At 40.7% G+C, this 23363-nt stretch overlaps 1 protein-coding gene across 7 annotated transcripts in view; it reads left to right on the top strand.

Annotated features, from left to right (window-relative positions):
* The window catches only part of ATP6V0A1 (ATPase H+ transporting V0 subunit a1), a 290761-nt gene that overhangs the window by 67221 nt on the left and 200177 nt on the right, over positions 1–23363 (top strand). For 4 of the 7 annotated variants that reach the window (XM_078645385.1, XM_078645384.1, XM_078645380.1 and 1 more), the window contains 4 exons: positions 2585–2682; positions 7680–7808; positions 21559–21665; positions 22100–22226. In XM_078645385.1, the coding sequence (XP_078501511.1) occupies positions 2585–2682; positions 7680–7808; positions 21559–21665; positions 22100–22226 (461 nt within the window). The remainder of the gene's footprint in view (positions 1–2584; positions 2683–7679; positions 7809–21558; positions 21666–22099; positions 22227–23363) is intronic. The other 3 variants (XM_078645387.1, XM_078645386.1, XM_078645383.1) reach the window with 1 other exon arrangement.

Raw genomic sequence — 23363 nt, 5'->3', positions numbered from 1 at the left:
CAAATATAGTAAGTACTTTGCGTATATTTGGACAGCTGGTGAAAAACGGGGACCGTCCTGGCAAATCCGCGACGCCTGGTCCCCCTGTGACAGAAGTAATCTCTTTTTATGGGAAATTATAGTTCTAGATAGTTATGAATGAAATAGTGCAGGAAGCTATGGTAAGGATTGCAGACACTCACTATGTTACAAAAGTGAGAGTTTCTAGTGTGTCTTCTAATTTGAGATTTGGCTAGTAAATTGAGTATCAGAATTGCTAGATAATCTTATTAAAGTTGCATAGCCAAGCCCATTCATTTGCCTTTCATCATGCCACTCTGCTGATCACTCCCACCTGGGATTGCTGTGGCGAAGGGCGTGGAGTGGAGAAAAGAATTAAAAAGTCCCTGGCGCACATTACCTCCCATAGTCTTCTGGAACGGCAAAAGCCTCTCCGTGCCCGACTTCATCCTGGCAAGTGTCAACATAGGAGAGTTAGCTTGTGGAATACAGCAGTAGAGGAGGGCTGTGCCCTGTCCCACCTTGCCTGCCCCTTATGTCACCCAGTGGAGGACCGGTGGGTCGGAGGAGTGGGTGCATGCGTCAAATAGATGTGGCATGTTTTTAAAATTTTATATCGTATTCCGAGGGTGAGTGTTATTAAGGCATGTGAAGGAGGGACTGAGTCGAGCGATTATAACTACTCTAGTTGCCATAAATGTTTACCAAAGTTGCTTATACTGTAAACATTCACACTTTATTCTTTAAAAAAAAAAACTTTATTTAAAATGTCATCATGACATAAACAAAACCAACAGTAACCCCCAGGTATGGGAGCATTATGGTGTGTACAATAGAGCAGTGTATCGAAGAGGACACCGGTAACGTCACCTGGTACAATACTGACAGCGAGTCCTGGAAATTGGGAAGGAAGTATAGGCGGCAGCGAACCCAATGGGGCAGGGCTCATCCGTCATATACAGTGCGGGTCTGCAAGGCCGACTCAAGCCACAGAAAGACCACACTTGCAGTCAGGAGTTCATCTCCGTGGACTCCGATACCCGCAGGTATTCCCGGAGGGGTTGCCAAATGTCCCTTGGTCTGGAGGTTGGGGACTGACGTGTGGCAAACAGTTCACTTGTTGTATGCAGTGGGCACATGTCTGCTCCCTCAGTGTAGAGTGAGTTCATGCTTAGCTAGTAGCAGTGCAATAGCACTGAATTGTTGGACATTTTTTTAGTATATCCTGAACATGGCCCAGTAAAGCTAGCAGCGGATCTGGTGCAAGCTCCATGTCAATCATCAGAGCTAGTCGGGTAAAAATATTGCCCCAAAAGGACTCAATATGACTGCACGCCCACCACATATGCACAAAATCGGCCCCAGCAGCATGGCACTTAGGGCAGCGAGTGGATCTCATGGGGTCTGGTCCTGTCAGGGTGAGGGGCGTGACATAGGCTCTATGTATGAATTTGAAAAGTATACGCATGTGGCGGTGGTTGGGTGAAATCAGGTGTGTTTAGGCGCAGCAAGCAAACCAAATGTTGTTAGTTAGGGGGCACCCCAAATCAGCTTCCCAAGTGTCCCAAAGTTTCCCATCACATGGTGGCAGGAGAGCCGCACAAGACTTTCTTCAACAATGATTGCAACTTTTTTGTTTCTTATTATTTTTGCATTTGTTTTTTAACACCGCTAAATTATAGGTGAATGAAGCCCCAGGTGGGGGCACTTCCCCAGTGCCTGAATTTTCTTCTGTTCGCCCTATGTTACAGAATGTAGAGAGCAATAATGTCCATGTGGCGACCAATCGCTCCTCATACCCTGTGCCTACACATTTCGATTTCAGTAAACCTAGAGATTCTCAGGGCCAAAAGATCTGTTTTCCCAGCAGGGTCACTCTATGGAAAATTCAACAGGAACCTATGAAACATTTGTTAACGTGCATAACAGAGTCTTGATATATACATGTTTTAATGTCATGGTTCGCGTTAATTTTAAACGTTATATGTCAGAAGTTTGGTAAAGGCACAGATTATGTCCGTTTTGGTGCTGGTAAACAAGACATGATTTTTATGTGTGAAAACATAATGAAGAGTCAACATGTTGAATAAAGTCCGGATGTTGACATTTTATGCAACATTGGTATACATTTCTGTTTAGCGGGGGTAATTCTAATTAGTTTTTATGTGCACACACCCTTGTTTAATTTGGAATGGTGAAGAGTTCTCATTTAATGAAGCTCAAGGAAGACAGTGTACACAAGGCCATTATGATTTAATGGGATAATCCTCAATTGTCCATGGACCTGGGTAACAATTGGTATAGGAAGCGATGGCCCTAGACTTCTTTAAAGCTACAATTCGGTTTTAAAAAACATTCATTAGTCAAAAGGTATCCGGTACATATAGAATTAGCATTGTATCATTAATGTACCACCCATTTTCTTTACAATGCAAACAATTATATCCTCAAAAGACACAAAGGCACAAAATGTCGCTCCAATAGTGACTGTTATTGTACACAAGGTATGAAATCTGAATGTAACTGAGGGTGACCCATGTTTTTCTGTTAGTAAAACAATTTTTGTTTTGTACTTTTTTTGCAGGATTTGTTGAGAAGGAAATAAAAAAAGCAAATATTCCACTATTGGATACGGGAGAGAATCCTGAGGTCCCATTCCCACGTGATATGATTGATTTGGAAGTAAGGAACTTTTGTTGGTTTCTTGAAATTGTTTAATGTAACCTCCTTACCACCCATGGTTTATATGCTTCCGCTGTACAGGCATTTTCTCAAATAACCATGATCATCATCTGTGCCTTGTTTACCAAGCATAGGCAAGTTAGTTCAAATAACCAGCATTTTTTCAGAACACCCCTGCTGTCTTCTACAAAGAATGATGGATCTGAAGGGTGTACTTATGGGGGAACCTAGACTAGACAAAGGTGTATCCTTGTTTACAACTAGACTTTACTGTAGAACTTTCACAGCTACACATTTCTTTGTATTGTGGGTGACGGAGAAATGTAATTCATATGTTAGGTATGCACTATTGTAGGCACATAGTTGCCAAATGAGAGCACATTTGAGAAGCAAGGGTTGCAGACCTCAGCTAAACCCTCTAAACACACACAAAAAGAACTCAAGTGTTAGCATTGCACTGCGGCCCTCATGTTCCTGAACTGTGCCAATTTAACCACGTTCTTATGGTGACTCTACCTGTCGTTCTATCACTTATGTTAAGGTGCTCAGTAGGTTCATGGATGAATATGTCTGCAGAAGAGAGCTTTGTGTAGCTTGTAAGTAACAGGCGCACATCCTTTGTATTGATAAAGCATCTCCTTATTCTGAGGTGAATAAATTGTGAGGTTTTAATTGAGATATTGGTTAATAAAATGAGTGGTACTGACTTTGCGTTTATGGTGCCGAGATACAATTCAGAATTTAGTGTTTAAAATACACGCACCCTGTCATTGCAGCACAGAAAATCCTGCACCATGTTTGTAATCAGTTTTGTTACTATTGAGTTGTGCCGCAGCGACCTTGGTGGTTTACTATTGAGTATACCCAGTAATAGGCACTGCGCATGTGCTTCTCACTATTTTATGGACGAATACTTTATAACAGTGGAAGAGTTTACTCAACACCATCTCCAGTCTTTCTCCCTTCTTGATACTCAAATTCCAACTTGTTTGCTTGGTTCTACAACGTCTGAGTCAGAGAGAGTGAGGTTGGGCGTAGGTTCAGGTATTGGAAGTGAAGTGACTGGCAGGTAAGTAAACAGAGGTCGCCCTGCGTGTAATGTTTGCCTGTAGTGCTCCAGATCCTCCGTCACCAGCGTTGCTGCATCTCAGGCCTCCCGCACGAGAAGGTGCAGAGTGACAGTGCGAGTATGGTGAAAGAGCCCGTCACCCAATTGTCGCAGACCCTAAATTGTGATTATAGAGGTTACCTTCACAGCATAACTATCAACAAAAAAATTGTATTTTGAACTGGGTACATTTCGCAACATTTTCAATAATAACCCTTTCTAATCCCACATCTATGGGTCTATTTATTTTTTGGGTTGGCCAACAGCGGATCAAATTACTAAATTTGTTCTCCGTGCAAGAGAATATTACTTTTAGAAACTCTAACTTCTCAGATAACAAACATCTATTATTTCAATGCCAAAATTTGCCGTTGATGAATGTGCAGTTTATTAATGCACGTTATTAGATGTTATGTTGTGCAGAGCTTTTGATTAGGGTCTTGGAGCACCCAATAGTTAAGAGGCAGTATCTCTTTCTTTTGTCACTAGTTCCACAAGGTATCAATAACTTGTGTATCACACCTGGACAAATTGGATTCATGGGTAGCCCAGGCAACTAGCCACAGCTTACTCTTGAGGTGGTCGTGAGTTAGACAATCAAGCCTAGTATATTAAAGAGTATAACATCCAGTAATTATAAAAGAAACATCTTTATTTATAGAGAAATATCGTAGGGTGCTTAATATTTGCAAACATTTATGTAGTATTTATGTGCTAGTAACTAGACTATATAACATGGGGATCTGAGATCACGTTTTCCTATTAGGGATGATTTGCGCTATTTTTTGTCATTCTCTTGACATTGGTAGTCCGATTACTTATTGTATTTTATTTTTATAGAGCGCAGCTTACACTCCAGGGAGCATCTTGGCGCTGAGACATTCGAATCACAATGAGATGGGCAGCAGTGAGCAAGGGGATCTAAATTAGGGAAATCTTATATGCCTGAAAGGGAGTTTAAATTAGGGAGAGACAAAAGGTGTCAGTGATTTTAAAGATCCACGTTTTGAGCGCTTTTCGAAAGAGATTTTCCGACGGGATCTGACGCAGCTGAAGTGGAAGTTTGTTCCAGGCTCTTGCTCCTAGTACTCCAAGGGATTTCCCTCCTTTTGTAGTGAGTCTGAATTTGGGAGTCACTAATAGGTTAAGGTTGGAAGATCGAAGTGCACGAGGGGGTACGTATCTCCCAAACCTTTTGGACAGATAGGTGGGACCCAGCTGGTGGTAGGCCCTAAAAGTAATCACTAGGATTTTGAATAGTACCCTCTTATGGATGGGTAGCCAGTGCAGTGTCTTGAGTGCCGCTGAGGCAGATGATTTTCTAGGCCATCTCAGCACAAGACGGGCGGTGGCGTTCTGGACAATCTGTAATTTATGCAGTGTAGCTTTGCTGGAGCCTGCATAAAGACTGTTACAGTAGTCCAGACGAGATGTGATAAGCGCCACCGCTACCGTTTTTCTGGCTGTAAGGGGGAGAAGGTCGAAAAACCTTCTTAGGCCTTTGATTACATTAAAACAGGATCCTGCCACAGTACCTGCTTGTTGTCTGAAAGACAGTGCCTCATCGAACCGTATCCCAAGGTTACGGGCAGTTGAAATGGTATTGGGGGGACTTCCGCATCCTGAGGCCACCAATCTTTAGGAGAAAAAAGATTTTTTGGGCCAAAAGGGAGAATTTCAGTCTTGCCTGAATTGCATTTGAGATGGTGATTTCTCATCCATTCAAACGTTGCGGACAGACAGTCTCTCAGGTTTTCCTCTGCCTTGGTTGTGTTGTTATCCAGGATGAGGATAAGCTGAGTGTCGTCAGCATATGACACTGTGCTGATGTGGAAAGATGAAATCAGCTCTATCAAAGGGGTCATGTAAAGATTAAAAAGTATTGGACTTAGGCTGGAGCCTTGTGGTACCCCTGTTGTTAGTGCTTTTTCATCTGAGCAATGGCTTCCTAATATTGTGACTTGCTTCCTATGGCTAAGGAAATTTTTCAGCCATTCGAGAGCAGTTCCTGCTATTCCTGATTCTGCTAGGCGGCCAATTAGCACGGGATGTGAAACCGTATCAAAGGCCGCCGATAAATCCAGCAGAACCAGGACAGCCTTTTTTCCTTGATCCATTGCTGTCTTAAGTGTTTCCACCGTATGAAGCAGTGCTGACTCTGTGGAGTGTCTAGCTCTAAAACCTGCTTGATTGGGATGTAGGATGTCGTTATCCTCCAAGTACCTGGTCAGTTGTTTGTTTACTTCTGCTTCCGTAAGTTTGAAGAGGAGAGGGAGCAGTGAGATAGGGCGGATAACAATGCATGGATAGGGCTTATAACAATGCATAACAATAACAATAACAATGGATAACAATGCATGGATAGGGCTTATAACAATGCAGGGGGCAGATGCTGCAGCCAAAATTCAGCAATTTATGAAGTTTTGTAAGAAACATGCACCTTCTGCCCTAGTTTCTTGGTATAAGTTGGGAACAGGTCAGTGAATTTTGATATGAAGCCTTACTGCATTCTTCTTGGGGATTTTTTAGATTTTCACGTCTGGGACAATGCACTTGAATCGATTTGCTCATTTCTAGTTAATTACCTCCTGGTGAGTTTTTTCCCCACCTTACAGATTCACACATTTTCTGTCCTGGCAACTAAAGGCCAGAAATGTCATTCCTCCACATATAAAACCACATGCTTGTGAGGAAATATGACCAATATATGCTTTCAAATGTCCCCTACAGTTCTCCCAGCCTAAACCACGTTATTGATAGCCCATTGAGAGCATCAAGGCACCCTGCCCCTAGATATTGGTGAACTCTAGAAGTGTATCCATAATATTAGCCTTTCTCATATCTTTCGTTATAAGTCGCTCTTTTACTCTGGTGAGGAAAGATGGTGGTGGGATGAGATTAGGGCTTGTGAGCTCTGAAATGGCGGTAGCTCCCTACAGATCCTTCTGGTACTGGACATACACACACACACACACACACACACACACACACTCCCATGTAGAAGGAGAGATTTTCTGTGGATCTCCCTACCAATACCATTTATGCATGCTGTACTGGTGATTCCATTTCTATCTGGGGTGCATGCTTTTTTTGTCCTCCTGTAAGATAGATGTAGTCCCCAGCCCTGGGTAATCCCTCACACCCTCCCCTCATTTTTGTGTATGATATGCAATGCAGGGGGTGTGAATGTCAGGGTTTAACTACTATACGTAGGTGTCTACCAACAACCCGTCCCAGCAGGACCACCAGGTGAAACCGGGACATCATCGCTGCACTGCTTGCTCTGCTGTGCTAATGCTGTCCACCATCCAGTGTTCACCCACTGTGACATTTCCGCCTTTGAATAGAGGCCTGAGGGAGGGAGATGCCTGGCGACAGGGACTTGGGCATGCGATTTAAAGGAACAGTTTCAGGCATGTTTAAGGCTGTATATTCGAATCTCAAAAACAAATCCTGAATGTAAAAAAAAAATTCCTATCTCTTCTCCTAGAGCCCATTGTCATTAAACTGCAAGGAAAATGTCAGCATTTTTCACCTTTCATGTTCATGCCTCGGAAAAGCCTGAAAATGTATTTTGTCTCTTATTGTCACATGGGATAGGAACCTGAGAAGGCAGTTTAGGCTTTGTGTTTAACAAGTAGGGATTTGTTTTTGCTGAAAAACAGTGCAAACGCTGCCATAGGGTAATTCATCCCCTCCTTCCCCCCTGTTGTGGTGAAAGAAGTTTAATCTCATCAACATTAAGGCTAGTGAATGTGAAACTCTCCACATTTTCTTATCACTGTTGTCAGATTTTCATAGCTAGGTCATCGAGACGTATTTAACAAAAAACCCTGACTACAGTCATTAGGCCTTTTTAACAAACTGTCCAATTATATTTTGTTTCCAGGCAAATTTTGAGAAAATTGAAAATGAATTAAAGGAGATCAACACTAACCAGGAAGCTCTAAAGAGGAACTTTCTGGAGCTGATGGAGCTTAAGTTCATCCTGCGCAAAACTCAGCAGTTCTTCGATGAGGTCAGAATATCTTTTGTCTACAGCGACAGCTTTAGGCCAAGTGGACGTCCTTCTCTTCACATACCATCAACCACTGAATTCTTTTTACATTTCATCGGCTTAAGTGAAAGCTTGATACCATGCTGCCTTGGTCTTCATGCATTGTTTTTTTCTGTCATCTCTTAACAAAAATTGGTGTTTTTATGATTTTGGCCTATTTAGGTTGTTGGAGCAGGATATGCTGCAAGTACATTTAAAACATTGTTTATTTAAATGGATTAGGACACGTTGAAAAAGACGTAGTATTCTGTCAATATTCCATTGAGAGTCTCTGAAAAGAGCTAACATACAGTAGCCACTTGGAACGTTCCACCAATAGTAAATTAGTAGGACTAAGCCGTTTCCAATGTATGGTACCTACATTTAAGTATCAATTCAAAATGTTTGGATGCTCCTTTGGCAGTATAGTAGTCAGGCTAATTTTGTTTAATGCTTGATGCATACAACAGTAGCATAACAAATTTACCCAGTACTCTAAAATTAAATGAAGGTGGCGCACAGCCCTTTATAAGAAAGTTTCAAAAATAAAAAAAATGGTAACTATAAGGTACTACTCCAAACTGTCCTAATCTATTGTTAAACCCATAAATCAGAAATACTTACATATAAAATGCTTTGGTTCCTCGTTATCAATGATCACAGCATAACAAGAAATTTGTTTTGAAGAATGGAATTAGCGTGGCCATGCCTTGTCTGCTCTCATGATTATGTCCTAGTGAAATCTGAGCCCACCATGGGTAGTGTCATTCACATATGGTCTAGCTGGGTCCTAGCTATTCCATTGTCTTCAGGTGTTTTAAGTACAGTTCATCATCCAAAGATGAAAGCGATTCCCTCATCAGAAACCGCTGGTGAGGCTTTCAGGTCATTCAATCAGCCATACGTAGATAATTGTTTTTCTAATAGGTCATTCTTTCCATACGATGGAAGCTCACCCACAGCCCTGTTTCCTCTCTTACCCTATATTCAACAGCATTTGGGACAAAGCTAATTCGACGTCTTTCTATTGTGTCTGTCCCACACCAAATCACCCACTTCCTACTTGGACTTTAAAGCCAATTCTTGTAAGTCCTTGAGTCTTGGCAGTTTGTTTTTAGATGCCTGTCACTATCTGAGCATTGAGTAGAATTCTAGTTCTCGTTGATGTCCTTAGAGGGCGACTTTCAATCAAGGCTAAGCTCTAAGTAAGTGTTCAAGCAGGTCCATGTATTTTTAGTGATCACTAATAGCTTGATATTGGTGTGCTGTTCCTTCATTCATGCACAGCCTTTATTATGTGCCCTGAGGAGCTCTGTGTACCATGCTCATCACATGTCCACAGCAGTTGGTATGCGGCCGAGTATTCTGTTTATAAGGCTGTATGTTCTTTTTCGAAGATTTTGATTCGGAGAAATGATTATTCTTGAGGACTGATATCATCTCCTGAAGCATTGCAAGTTTAATGCTTCTTTCAGATCACTGTACCATCTTGTAATATCTCAAATGTTTATCCAGTGAGAATAATGGTTTTCGTGTCATATGATTCATGTGATGAAGTCAATGCCCCTCTGTTGATGAATAACACAATTACTGTGTATGCTGGTCAAAACTTTTCTTAATTTAAGCAACCTCAACCGTGCAGCATTTTGCAGCTTGCGGACAGAACCTGAAAATTCAATGTGAAAGGCCTGCTTTCACTGTAAAGATGTCACACACCATTTTCCCTTCTTTATCTTCTGTCAGAATGCGGTCAGCTTTTTGCTATCTTTTGTCTAACTCCTAAAAACTTGCAGAAACAAATTCAATGAATTTGGTGGTAGGTGGGCTTTGCCGGGCACACCAAGCCTGTCTACGGTTTTGCTTACAGAGCCTGTATGTTTTCCAACTTGCCTTGATAGTGTTCCTTCTTCAGTGTTCATGTTTAACTTGACTTATCCTGGACATTCCTCTACCTCTTATGTTTTGGCTATCTTTTACTCACTTAGAAGGTTCTTCAAGCTGCCTCAGAGTCAGTTGTGATCGAAAGAACAGTGTTCAGGAGCTATTGCAAACAATATGCATTATCACTACTTTACCACATCTGGACTGTGGAAGTACTTGTTACAGAATATTTGTTTGCACACAAAGTGTAACCAAAACCTTGCTGGGTTGCCTTACGGCAATAGTTCTGAATATTTGGGCTTAGAGGGTTCAGCTAATAAACGATGTAATCGAAAGGTGGGGAATTGTGCATTTTTACTGAAAAATCCAGTATTCGAGCTTGCAAATTCCATGCAGAATTCAAATGAATGATCATACCCAAGAACAGTGAGGCTTTAACCATGAATCGGTCAGGTAATGATATTAAAGAATCTCAGAATGAAAGGTCCCATCTCTTTAGCATTTTTTATATTATATAAATGCTTAAATTAACAACTTTTCCATCTTCCACTAAACGTCTTTGATAACCATCCTCCATTGTTCCGTAATCCTGCACTCCAGCGTGGTGGCTTCCTTGGGATCGCTGCCAACAGCGTTTGTGATCGTGCAACATTTTAGGCAGTTGTTCTTGTAGCCGGGTCCTATAGCAAGGATCCGAAAGTCCAAGTTTTAAACTTTAACTCAAAAAGCTGCATGAATGTCCTGATATTCACTATTAGACTGTAATGAGAGAAAGCGGGCGATGCTCTTGTGCACTATTTCTTCTTCATTACATAGTGGCTATTAAGGTTTAGTTCTGGTTGTGAATTAGGTCATGTTTTTAAGTGTCTGAATGGAGGTCTCTGGCAGATTAGCGATGCTTATAAACATCCGACTTTGACTAATTCAACACTTCATCCTAGATGGATATGCACTGCTTCTACCACTTTGGGATAAAATGCTCCTCTGTTCAAAATGAGATTGGATGTTCTCTTTTTGGTTGCAAATTCTATTGGCTGTACGGTATAGATCAATATTAATGTGGGTTGTTATAAAAGCACCAATCGCATTGATAAGTGGACATCTTGCTTTATTCATCATTAAGTGTTCACCACCAGTTTACACGTTCCTTGGCTCTTATGAGGGGCTCCTTTATCAGACCACAAGAAGCTGATGATCAGTTTGGCAGGCCTCTGCATAGCTTGTCTTTTTATTGAGTAGTGCCAGCCTCTGGCAGGTTGAACCAGGAAGAGGAAATGAAAGCCATCAGAAGCCTCGATTTTAATGTTGTCTAGACTGCCCATAGGTGGACATTGTCAGAGACCAGACATGCTCACCATTTTAACACTTGAGATAGAACATTGTGAATGCATGCATTCACCTAAGGCCAGACATGGTTTTGAGGACACACACTAGAGTCTGAATATAAATTTAGTGTTTTAGATTTCCTGAAAACCAGGCATGGATCTGGTCCTTCTGGGCCTAGGGTGGACACCTGTGAACTAAGTCTTACTATAATTGCCCCTCCTCTCCTTAGCCAACAGTCGGGTGCAGTGTATTTTAAGGGCCGATCATACTTTTATTTTGTCATGTCTGGGCACAGGTGGGCGCGGAGGACTATGCCGTACAGTTGTCTATGCTGCAGTAGGAGTTTACATTTGAAATCATTTGGCTCCTTAAGGAAATGAGCAGACTGCCAACTAGCATAGGATGTTGAGCCAAGGATTGCTCCTAATGTATGAAATGTAGTGTTCCCTCATCATATTATGCCATATATGTTTAATTGAATCTTTTCATGCAGTGGGAGAAGCTAAGAGTTTACCGAAACCTTAATGCACAGATCACCTAACACTATAAACATTCGCTCTTAGAAAATTGCTCTTGTGACTGATCATGCATATTTACTTAAACTCAGATTTCAAGAGCTGCTCTAGCCTGTCCAAACTTGAACCAAAGTTTGGATTTGTTTGGTTTCTTTTTGGTCAAGAAACACAGCAGTTGGCACTGCATCATAGTGCAAACGTTCCCATCAAATATCTAATTTTCTTTAAAAGTTCATCTGTCTAGAGAATATGCATCCTTCAAGGAGCATCTGAAGCTGCTGAAAATAGGTAGTCCTGAAATTCCATGCTTTATATTTTGTAGTTATTACATTTTTTGGAATTCAAAATTGATCTGTGCTTAACATTTTTGATATTGAGTGATCAGAGTGACAAAAACCTCAAGTCAAAAATTAGATGAAGTACAAATCAAAACATAGAAGTTAATGCCGAGTACCCAATAAAATGTATAAAGATCTTATTCTGAGCATAACAAATAGAGTGAGGGACTTTGAAGCTACTGAAGGGAAAATTGGCCTTCGTCACATATCTGTTAGTGATAATTAAGCAACACAATTCTGGAAGGCGTGGGAATACCTGCCTAAAATATTGAGTTTTTTTGGCTTTGTCTGAAGCCTTAACTTCTTTAATTACTGATTTGCTCTGTCTTGGTGGATTTGTGCATGTGCCCCTGTGAAAATTGAATTCACAAACGTTTTCCAGGAGTACTCATGGAGACCTTCAACTGTTGCAGGTTTTTGGTGTAAACCGACAGACCTTTGTGAGTTCTACAAATCAGTAAATATACCTCCATTTGAGGTTGTAAATCTATAGTAGATTTACTAATATTAGTAAAACTCTGTCCCAAAGTGGTATGTTTAAGTGCAAGTTGTATATCATTGCTATGCTATACTTTTTGCCCAGAATATATGTAACTGGCTTTTCATAGGACCGGGAAGCATCTTGCATTTCCCGGGTTGAGGGTGTGTTTTCCATCCCACTCTACCATTTGAATAATACCGATTTACCTGCGATAACTGGATTTGTGTTGCTTCTGGCCTACTATGGCATTAATCTACCTTATCATCATCCAACATCCAAAGTCATCAAGGAACTTCATTGGCTCCCTATTAGGTCCAGAATTCAGTTTGAGGCCCTTTGCCTGGTCCATAAGTCCCTGTACGGTATGGGATCAGATGACGTTTCCAAACTCCTCCCTCGTTATGTGCCATCGCGCACGCTGAGATCAGCCAATCTTGACTTGATATGTCAGCCAAGAATAAAAAGAATGCGATGGGGTGGCAGATCTTTTGCATACCAGGCCTCCAGACTGTGGAATTCTCTGCCCCCTATACTGCGCTCACAAAAATCTAAATTATGCTTCAGAAAAGCATTGAAAACCTGGCTCTTCTCGCCACATTAATGATCTGCTTTCACCGCTCTCTTTGTCATTACAGCGCCAAGACGCCGCGGCATTCGTGCGCTTTATAAGTGTTTCAGTCAGTCAGTCAGTCATTATAGGCACTGGAAGCCATGTTTTCATCTTTGCTATTGAGAGAGAAGCGAACATGTTTGTAGAGCATTTTTCTTTTCACTTGGTTTGCCCCTGTCCCCTATTCTTGCCGGGCAGATAATCTTCCAATTTAAAGAACCAATACTGTGGAACTTATCAAAATGATGTTGTTGTTTGTGGGACGGCCAGCATCAAACACCATCCTGCTGCCCCCACAGAGGCTTAACACACCTGCTGGAAACCCATAAGGAGCTGGAACTTTGTATTCAGTGCAGTGCGGGCACCAGGCATTTCACAGGCAAATAAAATACCCCTTCTATCCGAATATTCAGGCTCTGGCACCTTAAACAGGAAATCTCATGCATAGGAACAGGGCACCTTGCACTACTGCGTTTTGATATTTTTTTAAACAAATAATTGGCTCCTCAACACTGGTAGATATTAACGGTGGGAAACAAGCCATGAGGGTCTAGAGTTCCCCTGTAATTGTTCAGAAGAATATATATTACATTGGTCATAGATCTTTGCCATGCAGAATGATTTGTAGCATAAATAGAATTCTTCTAGGTTATCTCTCCAAAGTGATTTCTACGCTTTTCACGGTGCTCTTACATGTCATCGCTCTATAAAACTCCTTAAATAAAATGTCAGAGTGGCAGAGATATACCCCATGCAGCAACAGGCATCTTTTTAAATTTTCCCTTTTTTCAGGGGTATGAAGAACATTTGAAGAACAAATGTTTCTGTTTGGAGACCAAGGCTATCACACTGGCAGGGTTCACCTTAGAGTTATTTGAAGGGTGTGAAATCTCACACTTCTAAGCATGAGTACCTTCCTGTAATTATGTTCTTAGGTTAAGTGACTCTTTATTGATCTGTTATGCAATATCCATGTCATCTGAGAAGTGTTTGATCATTTTATTTCTTAATCTCTGTACACCACATATTTTGTTCTGGACATTAACGCTGCAAACTGCGCTAAACACCTTATTTTTCCCACTTTTCTTTAATGATGCATTTACATGTGCTGTCACTGATGAATCCTACTAATTTCCTAAAAATACTAGCAAATTGATTTCATTATAATTAACCTTTCCTTTACATTTTTGGTGGGGGCATTGGGGAACATGTAAGTATCACACAGGCCAAATGCTTTTTCATTTACCAGTTCTGATGTTGGCAAATAGTTTCCTTTTCCCAGTCTTCTCATTTTGCAGTTAGCCATGTCTTAGAATATTCTGTATTAAAATTGGTGTTAAATATCATCATTTACTTATTTGTTGAGAAGACTGGAAAAGTAGCAGTTAATGGCATGCAGATCCACCTCTCCTGCGCCTTTTATCCTCACTTTTCTCTGATTTGTCCACTTTGCTTGCCTGTTTTTCCCTTTATTGTTGCACGCATTTCTTCCTGTTGATTTATTTCGACAAATTGTTTGATGCATGGAAGTTTCTCTCTATTAGCTCTTTTTAATGAACAGATTGGGTTTGTATTGAATCTGCTTGCTTTCCTTCCCACCTAAAACTAAGGTGCTGAATGTACAGCATATTAAATCAAATCATCAGAAATTGTCATGGGTGAAAATTAGGTGGTGGTTTAATTAGGAAAAAAACTGAAAACAGACTTTCATACCTCCGTAGTCATGCTGCATATTCGTATAATCTTCATTAGTTTAGACCCAATCATGTTAAGTTGCATCTATATTTCTCCCAGTCACTACACAATGTTCTCACTAAAGCCGAAAACAGAATCCGCCATTAACAAAAGCAGCTTGGTTGAATCAACTACTGAACACCGAACAGGACAGATGCCTGATTTTATGACACGCTAAGACAGCTGTACTCATCATCTCTTCTCTCCCATTCTTGCAGCATTTGATACTGGAACATGGTGCCACCGTCTGGCGATGTTGTAGGCAGCCATATTGTCTTGCATTACATGCATACTGGACCAAACAAATTTTCTATTTTCTTTAACCTGAATCTAAAAGTTATTCAACTAAAAACTGTGTTATAGTCACAATTGCAGTAGTTACACAGGCTGTTTTTTTTCTTTTTACTTTGAGGGTGTTCTTGTTTTTTGCAAAAACATAAATGTAACTGAAGAGTAAAATACATTTTTGACTTCATGTCTGTTTGAGTTTTTATAGAAATCTCAGCGCTATTACATACTACCGACTATATAATTAATAAGAACATTAATCCCTGAGACTTTCCCTTCTTATTAATATAAGAATTTGTGGATCTGGAGCTAAAGGAGCTGGTGATTATTATCAGCGAGTTTGAACATCAAAGCATTCCAGCCTGTGAGCAACAAAATCACATTATGACCACATGTCTCATCTTTTAATTTTGTTTTCATTTGAAGTCCATAGTTCTTGAATTTGATCTTTGTAATAATGTCCAGAATGCTCCCAGTTTTGCAATTATAATTGATTTAAACATGGAGCTCTGTGGTGAGATCTAAACATGTGGCTGTCATATGGTAACCATGTAGTCTATCCTTGGGCATGCTTTGCTTGGGTACCAGTGGTGTGAAATCAGCTGAATTTCCTACTAGAACAGTTGAGTTATTAGAAGAAGAGTCTGTAAGAATAAGAGCTGAGCATACTAATTTTGATTTTGTGTTAATGAAGTTTAGTTGCACTTGGTGGTTATAGAAGACACTAAAACAAGCCTAACCTTACCCACTGCCATCTCGACAGTCAGTAGTGAGTAGGCGGAAATCATTTGTTCTTCAAATTGATTGGTAAACCTATTTATATTTTGTGATCTCAAGGAGTCATTTTTTACAATGCCACTGACTGTTTTTTAGTGAATGAATATATTGACTCTTACAGCGAACTTAATGAGATGTTTTAAGGAACGATGTGGGAATAACTAATTAAAATAAATCTCTTTTGGTTAAGCTTGAAACTTGAAATCTGAAAATCAATGAAAATCAAAGTTTTTTGTGTTTTGTTGCACTGTTGTTTCCAATTTCTTTGATCTTGACTCATTTTTGAGCAGCGTTCCACAGTTCACTTTCTGGGCTCTGCATATGTTTGTGTCTCTTTGAAATCCCCCATCCTCCCCCCCATGCACACATCCTGGGGACTTGTCACCTTGAATGCAGAGGCCGGCCAAGGATGCTACCCATGTCTACTTTTATAGCTACCACAAAACCACATGAACTGTGCTAACCAGTAACCTTTTTGATCAAAGTCCCTTTGCAGAATCTCACTAAGTGTTCTGCATGACAGTTTGCTTGGTTTTCCGGTACAGTTAATTTTAACATGTTTTGTTACACTTTAAACATTGCCGAACCACTCTGGTGGTTTTGCCAAAGTCTGTCTGCAGATGCAGCTAGAGTTGGCAAAGTAAAAGAGCGTTGAGCTTTGTATGTTTTCTAAACTGTACGCTGATCGTTGTGGGAAAACAAATTTGCCCATGAGTTATAGAAGTCCCTGACAAGCACCTTTGTGGCTTTCCCTTTCAACTAAGTGACCTTTTGCTTCTAAATTCTCTCTTGGCAATATACAATAGGTCCTCAGAATAGCAGCAATTTTTTTTATTTTTTATTTGGATGTTTCTTTAGACCTTTATTAACTGGGTAGTATTCTGGGTTTATTTGTAAACACCAAGGGATTCTTGTGTCAAAGCTTAATATTGTGCAAGCAGAAATATAACCATCACAATGTTCAGTAGTAATGCATATTGTTTATGTTACGGCGAAGGAATCATTTGCGCAAGCACAGTACAACCCATTCTTTCCATTAGCTGTCTTTTTACCTTGTATTACTTTGTTTTCCATTTGTTATGTTGGTTTCGTTTTCTCTGTAATCTCTTTTAGTTTTTAATCATACACCTGAAGATTAAGGCTCAATGCTTTCTCTTTACGTTGTTTTCCACACACTAGATTGCACGAACAATTTGTACTAAACATTTGTAGGGATAGGAATACAGATGAAATGCAGCAGTTTTTATTTTTCGCCTCTATATGATTAAATAGTAATTACCGATGAGTGCCTAGCTGAACATCATTAGTGGAACTATTTTGCTATCTAGAAAATTTAATAAGCATAATGCAGGAAGCTAGTTCTCCGAATATTGTCACCTTTGCCGGGGTTTCTATCTGGTTCCCTCTGTACAACTTCCTTTTTTCAGAATGCATTTCTGTGGTCTTGTAAAGACCCCTCTGGTGTATATTACTTTACCCAGATTTTAGGACAGTGCCATTTAAGTGTCTACTAATTCATTGAGCAACCTCTATTTTGGCCGCTATTTGACCTCATTTCTTGGTACCACTAAACAGGAGTCCTGCAATTAAGGCTTTTGTTTACTGGAAATAACTTTAGAAGTTGTGGTTTAATTGTCATAGCCTCGGGTATCATAAGTATACGAAGATGCACATCAAAATCTTGTGCAGATCACTATGTACTGTTGTGGCCAATTTCTTTGAGTGTAAAGTGAATTTACCAGCACAGGTTGATATTTGCAATACTGTGGTTAGTTTGATTCCCACTTCATATGCAAACATTTTCATGGTAGAAGCCTCTAAAATCCAAAACCAACACCTCCATGTTCTTGAGAAAGTAAGTTAAGGTAGTTATTTGAATACCATATTTTTCTCATTTCTGGATTCAAAGTTTCCTTCCAGCTGTCACATAAAATATTACTGAACCTTGTCCAACGTATAATGAAACATCCGGGTACCAGTTAAATTTCATGAATTTAAAGAATATGTAGGAGTGATTCATTGAATCTTCTTTGTGCGCATTGCCTGGCAGTAGCTCCCTGTGCCTTGTTTGTGCCTGATTTCTCTGGATTTACCCAGATGTTATTTAGTTTGACGAGTGAAGCCGTATTGGAACAGGTACATCCTATTCTCAGTGGGGAAGTAGGAGGAGTCATGGTGTGGAAGACTGATTAAGATTGTTCCATGATCTTCTGTTTGGATTTCATACCTCTTGCGACTTCATTCACTGGTTAACCTCATTAAGACGCACCACTCACATTTACATTGCACAGAACTCCACCTTTTTGTTGATTCTTCCCAAAGTAAACCATTTTCGGTATGTGGGAACATATTCAGTCTGCAAAACAGTGCAGTGGCGTGGTGCTCCTGCTACAGAGCTCTGTAGGCACCCTATAGGTTACATGTTTGAGTCATCGCAGTACTTGCTCAATCTGTTCTACTTCTGAGGTTGCTAATAGAAGTCATACTGAGTTGAGCAGAAAAAGCTCCTATTCTTAGACTACAAACCAGTTATGTAGTACATATTATTGAAATGGCATATACTCGAACCAAGTTCGAGTTGACTGATGGTGTCTGCCCTGTGCTCTCTCTAGCATGCATTCTCCCTTTGTTTCCTTCCTGCAGTGGTTGTTCCACAAGTGTCTGCATAGTGTGCTGGATGTATATACTTATGTTACATAGAGCTCTAGAACTTTCCCTAAAAAAACCTAGTAGTGTGGTGGAAAACAATATTGTAAATTCCATTGACCGTAACTTCTGGTGTATGTATTATATCTAAATAATTTTATTCTCTTTACCCAAAATCATATGTCCTCCCTTATTTTCTCCTGCTACACTTTCATGCTATCATGGTGGAAATTATTTTGAAATGTGATCGGAACCCCATGCACTGCTAAATAAATAAACACAGGAAATTCTTTAAAATTTCCGAATTAAGCTCCTATGGGCGAGCCTAAAAAAATCTCACTTATTACAAATTTCATGAAGGGATTGCCCAAACTTAAGTAGCATTTAAAGACAGTGATGAATTGAATACGTAGCTCAATTTGTGGAATACCTGATGCAGGGATTTGGTCATACTCTATATCTATATTACAAAAAAAGTGACTGTGGGTCTAGAGGGGAGAAATGTCTATGTGTGCCTTTATCATTCTGTGTGTGCCTCAAGTATGGGGCATACAACCGGATATCTACACAGTGTGAAAGAGTATCCATCAGTTACTTCTCCTGTACCGCCCTTTCATCATCTGGACCACTTCACAGAGTGGGGAGTCCATGTTGTAACCACCTCAAGAGATATTATTGTGAAATGGTTAACTACAATGGTAATAGGACTCAAGTGACCAGTGGTAGGTATGTAAATGTAACTGAAAGCAGTGCATAAAGTGAAAAAGAAAAGTGCTCTTGTTAAAATTGGAGAGTGAACGCAATAGTCACTTTATTCTGGAGCCGTCCACTTCCAAGAGAATAAAAACAATTAAGTGCAAATAGGTCAGTAGATTAAGCAAATGACTACTGACTAGATCTTTTGGTCGACATGTTTCTGCGGGAATTAAAGATCCACAAAGGTATCTACCGCTTCTTCAGGACCCAATAAATATTTGCTACTGCTAAAAAAAAATTATATATTGTATGGAATTAAAGTGAACACAGAAAATGATCACAGTATCACCTGTTCACTCCTGGTAATCCTCCTCTGATGCGAGAGGAACGTGCTTCTCCTCACCTGGCATGCAGCTCAGGATAATGGAGCACCGCTCTGTCCGTCGGTACTCCTGGCAGCCTACTGGGCTGTATGGGGAGCCCAGTAGGCTGCCAGGAGTACCGACGGACTTTGATCATTTTCTGTGTTCACTTTAATTCCATACAGTATATAATTTTTTTGAGCAGTAGCAAATATTTATTGGGTCCTGAAGAAGCGGTAGATACCTTTGTGGATCTTTAATTCCCGCAGAAACATGTCCACCAAAAGATCTAGTTAGTAGTAATTTGCTTAATCTACTGACCTATTTGCACTTAATTGTTTTTATTCTCTTGGAAGTGGACGGCTCCAGAATAAAGTGACTATTGCGTTCACGCTCCAATTTTAACATGAGCACTTTTCTTTTTCACTTTATGCACTGCTTTCAGTTACATTTACACACCTACCACTGGTCACTTGAGTCCTATTACCATTGAAGTTAACCATTTCACAATAATATCTCTTGATGTGGTTACAACATGGACTCCCCACTCTGTGAAGTGGTCCAGATGATGAAAGGGCGGTAGATATCCGGTTGTATGCCCCATACTTGAGGCACACACAGAATCATAAAGGCACACATAGACATTTCTCCCCTCTAGACCCACAGTCACTTCTTTTGTAATATATATCTTGATAAGGGGGCTGTGACTGTGTTGAGGTCGTTAAACATTCCCTTGGACCCTCCACCTATCCGTTTGTTTTTGACATACTCTATATCACCATTGCGAAATCCTGGCAGTGTCTAGTCATCCCTTTGAGGTTAATAACAATATGTAATTGATGTAGTAATAATACATATTGAGTAAAATGATATAGATCATATTAATCACCATGGAATGATTGAAACCCTTTTCCTTTTGCAAAATTTCTGGGCCGAGCATGAAAAAGAATAATTTTTGCAGATTTCCCTGTATTGACCTGTCTTCCCTAATCCTACTACTGCGGATTGTTTACGGAGGCGAAACACCTGAGGACTGGATATAAATTAGGTTACAATATATTACGTTTTCCTCGTTTTTCACCTGGCAGTGGAACTTATCTAAGCCTATTCAGAAAGAAACAATTGAACATCAGTTTGCCGTACTCGGTTACCTGGGATTGATCTTAATCAGGCTAATGCCTCATTCTTGACTCCAGCCATTGTAGAAGGAGTTGATGGTCGAATCTGCCTCTGTCCAAAGTGATCAACTTTGTCAAGCTTCCAGTAGCTTCCTTTGTCAACTTCACCACTACACATTGCAGCGCCCCTGTACAAATCCAGGGTGATACTGTAAAGCTGATTCTCTTTGTGAAGATCGTTCTGAAACTCCTGGTGATTTTTCTGCCAGTGACCATAGCTGAGAAAGAGGGATTACAAATTGCCATATGAGTAGCGAGGTAGGAGCAATCAAAGATTTTTTTAACATCTTAACAGGTTTTTGTATTAGCATTTTAATGGCATCTTTAAGGTGTTCTGAAAAGATATTGGAAAAGAATACAACACATTTGACGTGTTCATGTTAGACCTCTGGCTCTGTGTACACCAGGAAAGGTACTTGGGATGGCAGTCAATCAAAAATTGAACTAAGATGCTTTGTTGTGCCTTCTCTCTCCTGCATAACTTGGCATGTTGAAGAGATAAGGTTTTTAAAAGTAAGGGATGGGCAATATTTTCCCCCGCTAAGGTTTTGTTTGCCGAATTGGGAAGGAACATTTTGTTTTCCCAAGATCATATGTACAGCTTATGCTCTCTGCAAGGATATGCAGTGTTTGTAGAAAATGATTTCCACCAAGCGTTAGCTTTCTCTTGACTTGCTTATTTTTTCTTTTCAAATCCCTCTCTTTGTCCTTCCTCTAGGCACTCCATCCACTAAATTGATAAGTCCTCGTCTTCCTTCCCTACTGACCTTAGATTCATTTTTCCTCTTTTTTGTTGTTCTTCACTGTCTTTACCTTTTGGTTTTTTCTCTGTCACCTGGTTCCTCGTTCCCTGCATGCCACTAACGAGTTGATTAGTTATTAATTGATTTGTGAATTCAGGCTGAATTCCATCATCATCAGCAGATGGCGGATCCAGACCTGCTGGAGGAGTCGTCCACGCTGTTGGAGCCAAGCGAGATCGGAAGAGGAGCCCCGTTGCGTCTTGGGTAACTATTGCTCAGCTTAATCCGATGGTGTTTATTGACTCTGCCAATTGGTCTATTATAGCGGCAGGTCCACACCAAGATGTGGCTGAGACCAAGTATCTTCAGTCTTTATGTTTAAATGAGCAAATACATTTGTGCTCTATATCCAGGTAGTAAGAGTAGGAAATGAGTATAGTTGTGTATCTTAAACTTAGTTAATTTCAGACTGATCATTTTATAGATGCGTGAATGCAGAATGAAGAAACTTGTTCAACAAAAGAAATCACCATTCACTCTTTAATTTGGTCTCCCATAGAAATGTGTTCAATGTATTTAATTCATTCATGACCTCCACTGAAGATCAATAATTTCTACATTTGAATAAATTGAAATCATGTGGCATAGTACTCACAAGTCACAGTGCTTCTTCTAAACTTTTGTGTGCCTTTCTGCAGCTTTGTGGCAGGGGTCATCAGCCGGGAACGGATCCCCACTTTTGAGCGGATGCTGTGGCGAGTGTGTCGTGGAAACGTGTTCCTGCGGCAGGCAGAAATTGAGTTCCCCTTGGAAGACCCTGTCACGGTAAATTGTAAAGCGGTGTCAGAAAACACAGACTTAAGCTGTGCTTGGCAGTCCTATAGTTATAGAGTACACTGCTGTCTTGATGAGAGAAATTAGTAGTTTCATCAGCATGTCTCACACTAATCGTAGAGCAATTTTCAGCACACATGCTCTTGCTTCAGGGGCCTTCAGATAGCCACAGAATGTTTACCGCTTCACCATTTCCCAGTGGTATGCTGCATTATGGGGCAGTTATGCTACTGCAGAGGAATAAAGTTCCTGCACTCTCTGGTAGGTCCAGAAGTAGAAATGTGGTATTTGGAGCTTGTGGACAGAAGCTCAGACGCCTCTATTGGGGGTCATACATCCTCTCTCTACTTGTTTGGTGCAACATGGATCTGGTGTTATAAAAGTTCCAGGGCTGCTTTTTGTTTATAGGCTGGGCTCATTCGGTGTGACTGCGGCCAGGGCGACTGACGCTGGAATCTGGGGACCACGGTTCAATCCCCGACTCCGGCGGCAGGTCAGCCCAGCACCATGTGACTCTGGGCAATAGCTCGCTTAATCTTCCCGACGGCCCCCCAGCGCCTAGAGACCCTTACGGGTGATTGTGCGCTTTTTTACTTTACAGTCTCTGCACCCGAGGGCCAAGCTTTATCTAAGACCGGTATCCAAACATTACCCATGTCAACATCTTTCTCAATTTGAGATCAATGCTACTTTTCAAAACTTTAATGTAATTGTTGTTTATCCAAACAACATCGCTCCCACCTGCGGTACTGTGTTATGCCATTGCAGGTTCGAGCTGGGAGAGGGGACTGCGTCTGTATATGACTGATTCCCGCCACACAAAACATGTGGCCTGTGTTTTATATGTATCTCAGCATATGACGTGGTCTGCAGTCCCTTCTTGGCCAAAAAGGCTCACCCTCTCTCTTCCTCTGCAGCACCCCCAGTCTCTTCCTCTGCAGCATCTCCCTGTCTGTTGCTCTGCAGCATCTCCCTGTCTGTTGCTCTGCAGCATCTCCCTGTCTCTTCTCTGCAACATCTCTTTCTCTTCTGTGGCATCCACCTGAATCTTTTCTTCTGCACCTTTCTTCTGTTTACTGTCTTCTACCTCAATCCTTTTCTTCTGTACCTACTTCGTTCTCTTCTTCT

This window comes from Lissotriton helveticus, chromosome 5_1, assembly GCF_964261635.1.
Source record: "Lissotriton helveticus chromosome 5_1, aLisHel1.1, whole genome shotgun sequence".
Taxonomy (NCBI): domain Eukaryota; kingdom Metazoa; phylum Chordata; class Amphibia; order Caudata; family Salamandridae; genus Lissotriton; species Lissotriton helveticus.
The sequence above is the reverse complement of the archived record's forward strand: the minus strand, read 5'-3'. Positions and strand labels throughout refer to the sequence as shown.